Below are 12,278 nucleotides of genomic sequence, written 5' to 3' on the forward strand. Positions count from 1 at the left end.
AGAGTTTGATATCCTGTCATCACAATATTTTTAAATCGAATATGAATTGATTATATTATCGAAAACAATGATAGTGAATCATAAAACGTTTCCGACAAACGCGCACCTGGCCAATCAATTTACATCATTGTTTTCTCTATAAACCGACACACAAATGTGCAAAAACAAGACAATTCCTTTAAATATGTGTGCATATACATTTCATACCATATATAAATCATTTTCATTAATATTATCAGTTTTACTTATAAGGTTGAATTAAATCGCCGTTCATTAACCTGTTCATGTGAAACTGCAATATTAGTCCAAATGCATTGAATATTGTACATCATCGGAACTAATGCAATTGCAGTTATGGCTACGTTTGATCTTCTAACACTTGTGTAAAGGTTTAGAATATGGTGTATTGCACTAAATATGTCAATTTCCTATGTAAATATGATTCAAACAATCAAACACTTTCAAAGAATAAAACACCGTAAACTCTATACGCACGTATGATATGATATTGAACAAGGCTAAATGTGGATACTGAAGTCAGTTTCATGAAAAAGTATCTGAACTATACGCAAAATATACACCATAATACTGACAGTGTAATCGGAAGGATTGGGCGATTGTGTTTACTCTTGTTCAACCGACCTTCACCTCAAAGAAATTGCCTAATATGTACAACAATGTTGACGTATGACATCACTACCGCTGACCGATTTCTTACAAAATGGCGGCTTTGCTGACAAGGGTACACAGGATTTTGCGAGGACTCTTCCATTGATTCAGGGATCGTTTGTACATAAATATGAGATGTAAGTAATCAGAATGATTCTGACTAACTGTGTATTGTTATATGTTTCTATCGTTTTCACTGTAAGTAAGAGAAGAAGCCAGAAATGCTGATATATTACAGTTGTCGTTCTGCGTGATTTTGCGCCAGACATGGCGTCACGCTGCACGGAAACTTTGACAATTTCTTATGAATTATCAAATCATTGCATTGTATCTATTTATAATTTCCTATTTCTTACTACGATTATCTTTCCATGCATATTCAAAAGGAATTGAGCTATTGCAAGCTATGAATAAACAGATGAATGTTGGAAAATTTCAGAAAATGCTAGGCAGTGTAAAATCGGAATTTGTCTTTGTTTACGTTTCGAACCAGCGCAGTCTTTCGAGCACAGCGTTCGTTTTCACACCCAATATGTTTCGTCTCATTTTATCTAGACAGTTGGTGTTGGTGACACAGACCAGTTGCAATTTGATTCTAAAATGTATGGGGAATTCAGTGATGCATTTTTCGAAGCTGAATATGAAATATACGTGATGTAATAGGCGTCTCAATACCGGCCTTCGCGAAACGTGATTTTGTAAACACTATCCAATATGGCGGAAAGCGCTCTACGGCGTTCGTGTAAGTGCATTTTCGAAAACATCCCAACCGATTCTAGATTCATCGGCAACGTTTCAGAATTATAATTAGCGATTTCATGTAAAACTGATATCAGTGATCATGAATAGGTTAGTTTTGAAATTCAGTACCCAGGAATTATCCAGGAATACAGCAAATCCGAATCGCGATTTCACATTTCAAAAAACATACATTTTGCAAATAACTTGAGCTTTGTCTAAAATAATAGTGGATTTCATACTGTGTCGAAAAAATGTTGCCATTTTTTTCGACGGGTTGAAGGGGAAGCCTATTGTCCCTTGGCAAGGGGTTAACATTCTGCAGTACAAAGTTTACAAATACGTCACAATACCCTATGACGTAATCTGTGACGTTTTGTGACCGTAAAAATTCTGGACTTCATTTGGACTCTGATCTCTTTGAAAGCTCATATTGACACAGTCTGCAAATCCTGTTACTCCATTTGCGTATTCAGAAACTCCTACAGTGGCAGCTCATGCTCTAGTGCGATCTCTGGGTTTTTTTTAAAATTGACAACTATAATAGCATCTTCTGTGGTCTTTCCGAAAAACTTCTATTAAAACTCCAGAAAGTACAAAACTCTGCAAGCTCGACTTGTCAACAAAGTTCCCTCAAGGATCCGCATAACGCCTGTTCTTGAGACTCTGCACTGGCTACCAATCAGGGCCAGAATTAAATTCCAGGTCCTAAGTCTTGCCTACCAGCTAGTCACCAAGCACAATCCTTCCAGAATGTTAAGATCTTGGGAACAAACGCTTGATCCTGAGTTCGAATCGCCCGATTACGTTTCTAGGTTTCGCAACACGCTCTCCGTGCTCGTTGGTTTCGCCACATCGGTAAACGTCTGAAACCTGAATCACTTTGGCACATTTACCGGAGATGCAAAACAGGGTTTCACAGTGTACCGATTAGAACCATGGTTTCATGAGTGAGCAACACCGTCAGCGGCCGATGTTACAAACATATAACACTGTGTACAGAAATAATGTGATTTTATTGATCATTCAAACAGTCATTCAAACAATGATTCCACGTCTCAACATGAATCAAGTTTCCACCAGATGTGGACTAACAGAATAACAAGAAAAGTCAGAGAAGTGAGTTGCATGAAAGATTGAAGGGTCTGGTGCCAAGTGATTGTGGAAATACGATAAAATACGGCCTGCTTTAAATGATCCTGTTAATTAAGAATTGTGTTACAACAAAATACCATATATCAAACAATAGCAATATGATTTTGCTTTGCATCTAAGTGATCCTGAGTCTTTGCCATTAAGAATGGTTCAAATTACTTATGCAATATTATTAAGAACATTTTCCAATATATTTTCAATTTATTTCGGTATACACGTAAAACCGGTTTGCTCACACCGTTTTTCATGTTTATACTCCAAATGCAAACATTTACTTGACGTTTTATAAATATACAAGTTAAAAGTAACAACCTCATAGACATCTTACTTTAGTATGAACACCCAAACTGGTTGACAACCACACGGAATCACTTATGCTCAAAACTGCAACACAAGCCCCACCCACTCGTTTATCATCCAATCAAGAAACAGTATTCCCGTAGTGGGCGTGACCTAATATCTTTCGGGTTCATTGAAACAATCGTAAAATTCTTGGATGGCAACTAAACAGCCTTGAAAAATAAATTCACACTAGTTTGTTAAACTGTTTCATCAAATCGTTTGAGTCAAATTATTACTAGTATGGTAAATGGGTGAAACCCAAATTATTGGTTAGCAACTACAATACCTTAAAATAACGCGCCCTAATTAATTAATATGTTTGGTTCCGTCAAATTATCACTATGGTAAATGGCTGAAACCCAAATTATTGGTTAGGAAATATAATATCTTGAAATAACTCGCCCTATTTTATTAATATGTTTCATCAAGTAGGTTCAGTGTAATTATCAATGCGGTAAATGGCTGAAACCAGAATTTCGTTCTCAGAACGCAGCATTTGTCCAACAAGAAAATCGGTCCTTTTCAAGAAGCAGCGTGACTATCACAAACACCAAATATTGCACTTGACCTTCTGACACACTCAGATCTAAAACAGCTTGCAAAGGCTAACAGGTGTATTGAGCTTATGGATATAAGCTGAAAGACAAAAACAAGTTAACGATAACGATATGAGATCAGTGTTCTATATCTACACAACAGTTGTTGTTGATCGACCCGTCTGAACTGTGGGCATACTGCCGAAACCATGTTTAAACAAACTTTGCAAAATAAATTGGATGTTCATTATCTTATACAGGTTTGATTAGCACAAAACATTCATTTTATTCTAACTGTTTGCATCGGACAGACACATGTAATATTCTAGAATATGCATATATCTGAAGCTTCTAAGGAAACATGAAGGCACGTCGATTTTGTTATTCTACATCTTGCACATAGAAGCTACAGACGATGGCCAACAGTAAATGAGCACTACATTGTAAATGGGTGAATAAATGGTATAACATATAACTACCATGTGTTTATGGATGTACAAATAAATCAGCGTAACCAATCACCAGTTATATTTAAAATACGATTGAAAACCATATGTTTATTGCTTCAAAAACACTAGCTTTAGTCATTATTGAAGCTTTTCCCAATACACGTGTCCAGACAACAATTCAGATGATGATACGAGAACGAGCAGTTTTGATGTTGTTTTCATTTTTTCAGTAGACTCTTGAACTTGACACTTGAGCTCTATTTGGTCAGGGCTCACGCCGCGTTGAAGAGTATTACATACGTATAACAGAATCAGCGTAATGTGGGACGTACCTCCACGCGGTGAGGGTAGAGTTATAGACCAATGAGGATGGGTATTACCAAAGGTCATAATCTGGCCAGTATTGCACCACGTAAGCTAAAATCATGACGGTAACTCGAGAAGTGTATGGACTTCAAGAGTTGTATTGCAAGAATACAGGTATCTAGTTAACCGAGGAAGTGTTAAATGGGAAACATGGTGCAAATTTATGTAAACATCTACAATAATTTCAGCAATACTGAAACATCTCACACTGTCGTGTTATTCAATAATACTTGGATTGCATTCTTCAGTGATTGTGCTCATTGGGAAGCGGATGTGCGTTAAGGTGAAGACGAATAAGGGTTTAGGTTCAAGATTCCTACCGATTGTTACTTTGCTTGTGAAGGCGATAAGGAAGCCATGGAGTGAAAACTCATTGTCACGAACCAAGGGCTGTCATGAAAATGCTTTACTCTCAATGCCAACAAGGAGTGAGCTGAGGTCAACGCCGTTTTTTAACAGTATTCCAGTTATGTAACGGCATGCAAGCTAAATGGGGGAGGAATGCCAGACGTTCAGGGCTTCACACGTTGTACTTATGTATGCGATCGGTGTAACGAGCTAACGTTTTAACCACAAGGCCACTCCACCGACCCCTGAAACATCAAGTTAACCGAGTTCGAGTTTACGAGGTTCCACCGCCTCGAGTCACAGAGTAAAGTTCATTGCACTGTGAATACAGAAACATACTTATCACCACAAACAACATGTAATGTGCCATAGATTTGAAGGATTCATTTCAAGAGAAGGGCTAATACCAAAGGAACAGTCACCGGTACTGTGGTGATTCATATGAAACAATATATACACTAGTACATAACATATTGCAACAAGGTAAGAATAAAAATGTGTAAGACAAGGTAGCACTCATACGTTCATTCATATCATGGCATTGCTAACAAAAGGAAATTCAACAGTGAGAAATTGTGTAGTACAATGTGGCTGAAGTGCCCAATATCGTGTTGAGAAACACCTCACTACTACTCAAATGGCATGGCTACATCATATCAAATAACATCAACATTGCACAGATGGGATTTATATATTTTTGAGTGAGAAAGGTGTTGATATGGTTTAGTATGATTGTCGCAGCTGAATCTGTCTGAGGAGCTTACATGTATATACCGTTGACGACGAAGAGCATCAAACAGTTCATTGCACGAGGGAAACAAAATGTCGTCCGGTCAAAATCTTTTACCAAAATTTCAAAACATTGATGACGGAAAATATTGTTGTTGTTTGGATACCCTTCTCAGTGCCAGGGCTTTACTTCATAATGACAACTGGAAGATATTTTTTCTGAAACAAAGACACATTCGTTCGATTCGAATCATTGTGGCAATGCCAACAACTGCTGATAGTCTCTGCTTCGAGAGCCACTTTAAAATAGTTCAGGTATCGTCCAAATAACCACAGGAATTCCGCCCAATAAAATATGCATTCACCTTCAGATATGCTGTATAGCTGATATAGTCCAATTAACCAAAGGAATTCCATCCAATAACTTATGCATTCACCTTCAGATATGCTATAAAGCAGGTATAGTCCAAATAACCAAAGAAATTCCGTCCAATAAGCTATGCATTCACCATCAAATACGTTTTGTAGTTGGTATATAGTCCAATTAAACCACATGAATTCCATCCAATAACCTGAACATTCTCATTCAAATATGGTATATAGATGGCTTTAGTCCAAATCACCACAGGAATCCCGTCCAATAAACTATGCATTCACCTTCATATATGCTTTATAGCTGGTATAGTCCAATTAACCACCGGAATCCCGTCCATATCCTAAGCATTCTCATTCAAATATGGAATAGAGTTGGTATAGTCCAATTAACCACAGGAATTTTGTCCTATAAGCATACCTACACCTTCAGATATGCTTGAAAGCTGGTCTAGTCCAATGAACCACAGGAATCCCGTCCATATCCTAAGCATTCTCATTCAAATATGGAATATAGTTGGTATAGTCCAATTAACCACAGGAATTTTGTCCTATAAGCATACCTACACCTTCAGATATGCTTGAAAGCTGGTATAGTCCAATTAACCACAGGAATCCCGTCCAATGACCTAAACATTCTCATTCAAATATGGTATATAGTTGGTATAGTCCAAATCACCACGGGAATTTTGTCCAATAAGCTATTCCTTCACCTTCAAATACGCTTTATAGATGGTATAGTCCAAATAACCACAGGATGCCCGTCCAATAAGCTAAGAATTCACCTTCAGATGTGCCATGTAGTTGGTATATACACAATATATTATCTTTCATGCAGTACATGTAGTACCCCGCATCTAGTTGCAATGTTTAAACCATACACATGGTATACAATTCCTTCTACTCCGTCACAAAATACAGCATCACAACCCTTGTCACTGTTGTTTGTCAATGCATCAACAGGAATCATATTCTAACAGGAGTTTGTCGTTATTATGTTCCATTTGTCAAATAACCTGGACCCTTGTCCACCATTGTCCACCAGTTCCATGTTATTCAACGTTGATGTAATACAGCCAGTACACCATTATGAACAATATGAATGCCACGGGGAAGCCGATTCTGGAAGCCACATCTAAGTACATGGCGTAGACTATCCCACGTTTGCCCGGTCGCTTTGTGCTATAGCTGTCTCGAGGTGTGCCGCCGTCCAACGGTGAGGATTGCTGCAAGAGAAGACACACACTGATGTACGTATTCTGGTGGAAACAAATGCAGTAGCACATGCAAAGACGTGATTTCCAACTTTGCTCATTCGTTAGTAAAGGTTCCACTAAATCAGAATCACATGCTACCTGAGCGAGAACAGCATGTAAGAGATAGAGACATGTGACAGCTGTGATTGGATGAAATAGTGTAAGATTTTTATGTTTTTCAAAATCACATCTATCCAGTAATTAAAACTGACCACAATTTTAAGTGTTTCTTGCTGTCATATTTATCACCATGATGTATGCTTATTGTGTGTACAGATATTTTCCAGTAGGTGACATTTGGTGCGGAACTGGGATTGATGTGTTCCGCTGCCTGTGCTCGGAAAATTAGCAGGATAAGTTAGCCGGAAATTGTGTTTTTATTGTAGTTTAAAGGCCAGACTACCCATGTATACATGGCTGTTGACAGCCTGGATGATTTTTAAAAATGTAACGTTACTATAGAAGTCTATGGGAAAACATTTGGTGTTGTGTAACCTAAAGGTTTCACATTATCTGGATACCCATGAAGAACCGTTTTATAATTGGTCTTCGGCAACGCATGCTTATCGTAAGAGGCAACTAACGAGATAGGGTGGTCAGGCTCGCTGACTTGGTTGACACATATCATCGTATCCCAAATGTGTAGATAGATCCTCACGATGTTGAAAACTGGATTGTCTTGTCCAGACTCGAATATTTATAGACCGCTGCCCAGTGGTTAAAACGTTCGCTTGTCACGCAGAAGACCCGGGTTCGATTTCCCTCATGGGTACGATGAGTGAAGCCCATTTCTGGTGTCCCCCGCCGTGATATTGCTGCAATATTGCTAAAAGCAGCGTAAAACTGAACTCACTCACTCAAATCAGGATTGAACCCAACTCACTTCCTAACAAGAAGCTACATTTACCTCTTTCAGCTGATCCCCTTTTTCCAAATCTCTAGGAATACTGAACACATTGCGTATCGTGAAACCAGAGAGGGTTTCCTTGCGGCTCAAGACGTTGACTATAGCAAACTCCAGCAGTGCGGCAAAAACAAACACCAGACAGGTGGACATCCACACGTCAATAGCTTTAGTGTATGACACGCGCGGAAGTGAGGCGTTGACCCCTGAACTTTGCGTTGTCATGGTGAGAACAGTCAGTACGCCCAATGAAATGCGGCCTGGAACTGAGTTGACGGTGAGCCAGAATGAGATCCAGGACAGCATGACGATAAGGATGCTGGGGATGTACATTTGGACGACGTAGTAGCCAATGTTGCGAGCGAGGAAGAAGTTTGCCTGGAGGCAACTGTGAACGCCTGTAAACAAAGACAAAACAGCATAAACAGAATTGATGAAAAAATACACAAACACTGTGAAAGCGTAGTGGATTTCCTGTACATTTGTGCGTAAAATGATAGTGATTTAAATGTTGAACATATTAAAGTGTCAACATTTTGTTTTGGTAATAGGGGTGAATTTACCACATTCTTATGTAACAGAGTGAGGTCAAGACTTCACCGTATGGAGTGATCATATTGTTATATATCTTATAAGAGGAACACACTGCCTGCTCCAAGCGCTCTAAGGAAGTTTCCGAATATATTTAATTGAAAGGTGTTCAGCTTTATCAAGCAGTTACAATTCTTGCTTATAGGACATGGGCAGTATTGGATATTAACACCACTCTACTTCTATAGAAGTATATCGCCCATACGACGCCACATCACTAGCTAAAATAACTTGATAGATGTTCAACGTTTTCATTTTTCCTACCCACATACTCGATTCCCATCACAATATTTGACACGTATTCTTTGCGTTTACTAGTAATATATGCGAAGAGGTATACCACCAAATTTTACTCTCTATAGTATACATCCATGTTGGATTCTGATTGGCTGAGCAATATTGTATAATTCCAGATGTACCCAGGTAACCTATTACCTATAATTCTGATGTCATTTTTCGTCGACCGATAGTCATGCTGTGGATCACCTGATTGTCTGGTCCAGACTAGATTTTATACCGCCGCCATATAGCTGGAATATTGCTGAGTGCAGCGTAAAGCTAAACTCACTCACTCACTCCGATGACATAGTTTCGTTTTGTAGGTTATCAGAAAGTCCCAATCCCAATCCCTTTAATCAGTGACATCCCACAGATTTTTCCTCGCTGATGCGTGTAATTTGATTGGTTGGGTGTCTTTCGCTTCCATACTAGCGATCGAATTGGTTTCGGGTATTTATCAATATAGAATGGAGAAATGGTGTCGATGACACAATTACCTGTGCTCTGATGGTATTTCTTCCTGCATCTGTTGGCTTCGGATCCTGTCACTTCAAACTGAGGCAACTCCACGATGTCGTTAACAACAACGGGCTCGCTGTTAGACGAATTCATCCATTTAAGGTTGAGTTTGTCCTCGGCGTATCCGACTGCAAATATAAATGTTAGGTTGCATTATGACATTTTACCCACAGGCCCTCGTGTCTCTGCGAGGATTAAAGATTAAAACAAATAAATTTTGATATGACCCCCGACGCGAGATACTTCACAGTACAATAAATCACGAAGCATTTCGTGTCGGCGGTTATCTCAATATGTTTTATTTCAATTTATTTTTTAACCTATAATCCTCGCAAAGACACGAGGGCCTGTGATTTTACCTGCATCTGACTCAATGTTTACGTTGAGAGACCAGAGATACGAATAATAAATGAACGCAGTGTTAAGTGAAATAAATGGTCCTTGTCCTCAACTGATAAGCAAAGCTCCGTAGTGGTATACTGTTGGACAGGCGTATAGCAATAAACAACCCATAAACAAATATTAATAGTTAAAATCAAATACGTGAAAACAATGATAAACTTTTAAAGTGATAAACTGGCGATAGTTGTGATCATAAGAATATCATTTCAGACAAGCCAAACAATGTGAGCAAGACTCACTAATACCCAGACCGTAACTCCCAACTTCACCCGAAAAACAGTTAATAATGATTATTCTTGATTATACAAGATTTTTATCACACTTTGCAGTACACTTTTTTCTTATAATCTGAAAAGCCATTACCCGAAGCAAAAACATTCATTAAATGATTGTAAAGTTATTGGTTGAACAAATTTGATGTGGGACATTTTTCAGAGTTCAAGAGTTTGTGATAATTCTCGATCAATCAAAAATATCAAAATACAATTTTGCACAACACCTTCAGATGTGGAGGGTAATCAACGCATTGTACCCATGTGGGGAATCGAACCTGGGTCATCGCCGTGACAAGCGAACGCCTTAACCACTAGGCAGCGCCACTGTCACTGTTTTTTAGACTCAGCTACAATATACAATTATTGCATCTCGTTTGTGATATCCTAGGCTAGTTCGGCAAAATTGTATTGAATTAGAAAATGCAATATTCAGAGGCCCCAATGAAATATCCTGATGAGTTTCTTTTAAGCACTGAGTCGCATTGTTTATAGGCATGCCCAATCCCATGCGATTGAAAGAAAACAAAACAATTAAATTAAAACCTAAAACCTTATCTGATTAAATGTTTCAATCAATTTCACTTTTTAAAACTTTTTTCTTAAGTGTTTTTAACACAAACTGTATTGAGTCATAAATTGATGTCGAACCTAATCAAATTTACCCGTATAAAAAGAAAATCAATTAATTTCAATTATAATATTGCCAATCAATCAAATCAGCGAAAAAAGTGACCACCGCAATCTAATGCCCGTCATCTGGTCAATTCGACAAACAGACAATCGGATGACGGCTCAAAGGATGACGGCTTCAAGAGGCAGTATCATTACGACCTTCTCTCCCCAGGGTTACACAAGGCCGTGACAAGCGTTTAATGATGCAACAATGCGTCCAGTGTTCATCATTTGCTAATCAATCACGAACGGGAGAGACCGTCTACAAATACAACCCCAAGGGGACCAAAGCAATTTCCCTGGCTCCCAGTAAACAGGTTCTCCTGAATGTATGCGATAATGGCGCGTGCGCAGCTGCTGCGATGACAATACTTACAGCTCATGATCTGGACCGAACACGACTGTTTGTCGAATGGATAGTACCGCAGGTTCATAGGGCAACTCAATGTCATCGATAACCTGAAATTAAACGAAAGAAAGATCATCAAAATCTATTCGAAGCTGATCTCACCGCTTCAACCTGAAGGCACTTATTTGGCTGCAATACAGGAATTAAATTAATTTGGACCAGGGACATCTTCATGGGTTCATTGTATAGTCTCTCTTTGGGTCTCTTTTAAAAGGCATCTTGGGTCGTCGCAATACATTTAATTACGACAGCGTCAGAGAAATTACAGTCAGGATAGGGTATGATTTGGTGGATTCTCGAAAGGGTGTCAGCTCTTTGATCTGGTGGTGCTTAGATCTGGTAGCAAGGAAACTCTGAATGACATCAAGAGTTGTACTGTGATTACCATCGTCTTACCAGAATGCTTGATGAGGGAGAGTGGGGGTGGAAGTGGGGCAACGGTGTGTGTGTTTGTGTGGGGAGACATATTCCGATGAGTTATTGAGTACTTGGCTTGTGTAGTGATATTCCAATAAAGCAACCTGAAATTGTCTTCGCTCAGTCTGGTTGGTGGGGAATCTATTGTCTTCGCTCTGTCCGTGTTTGAGGGAAATTCGGCGGGACTAGCAAACACTTTAAACGCTTGAAAACCCCAATCTCCACATTGCCCGTGAGGTACATGTGATGCAAAAATACCATTTTCCAAAATACCATTTCTTATTACAATACACCCGTGAAGATCCGGGTTAGACTTGGTCTTAAGTAACCCATGCTTGTCGTAAGAGTCGACTAACGAGGTAGTCATGCTCATTGACTTGGTTGACATATGTCTTCGAATCCAAGCTACGTAGATCGATGCTCATGCTGTTGATCACTGGACTGTCTTGTCCAAACTCGATTATTTACAGACCGCCGCCATATAGCTCGGATATTGCTGAGTGTGGCTTTAAAATATTAGATGTTGTATATGGGTAGAAATGGTTGAATGTCTTACATGTACTCGTAGTGCGCTGAGACCCATCGAGTTACATCTTGACATCATCATTTGAAATATTAGGTTTTAATAAAATCATTTAATATTGAGCAGTAAATAAATGAACCCGACTCATGTGTTTGAAGCGTTCATAACATTTCAATTCCCCACACTGAGAGTCGAACCACGAATCTTCTGATACCATGTCGGACACCTCAAAATTACTAAATCGGTTAATACATACAGTAAACAGACAAATAAAGTTCCATGTGACCAGCGAAGTGGCAGGTACACTTCAGCCCCTTGTCCATGGCA

General features: G+C 38.9%; 1 protein-coding gene across 3 annotated transcripts in view; it reads right to left on the reverse strand.

Moving 5' to 3' along the window:
- Positions 1 to 6,393: 6,393 nt before the first annotated feature.
- Positions 6,394 to 12,278, reverse strand: part of LOC124280228 (glycine receptor subunit alpha-1-like) — a 70,823-nt gene continuing 64,938 nt past the window's right edge. For 2 of the 3 annotated variants that reach the window (XM_046716130.1, XM_046716133.1), the window contains 4 exons: positions 10,979 to 11,061; positions 9,232 to 9,381; positions 7,868 to 8,262; positions 6,394 to 6,930 (listed from right to left, as the gene is read on the reverse strand). In XM_046716130.1, the coding sequence (XP_046572086.1) occupies positions 6,757 to 6,930; positions 7,868 to 8,262; positions 9,232 to 9,381; positions 10,979 to 11,061 (802 nt within the window). In that variant the 3' untranslated portion in view covers positions 6,394 to 6,756. The remainder of the gene's footprint in view (positions 6,931 to 7,867; positions 8,263 to 9,231; positions 9,382 to 10,978; positions 11,062 to 12,278) is intronic. The other variant, XM_046716132.1, reaches the window with a different exon arrangement.

Source organism: Haliotis rubra, unplaced genomic scaffold (genome assembly GCF_003918875.1).
Source record: "Haliotis rubra isolate DU_JTF1 unplaced genomic scaffold, ASM391887v1 Scf262, whole genome shotgun sequence".
NCBI classification, from domain to species: domain Eukaryota; kingdom Metazoa; phylum Mollusca; class Gastropoda; order Lepetellida; family Haliotidae; genus Haliotis; species Haliotis rubra.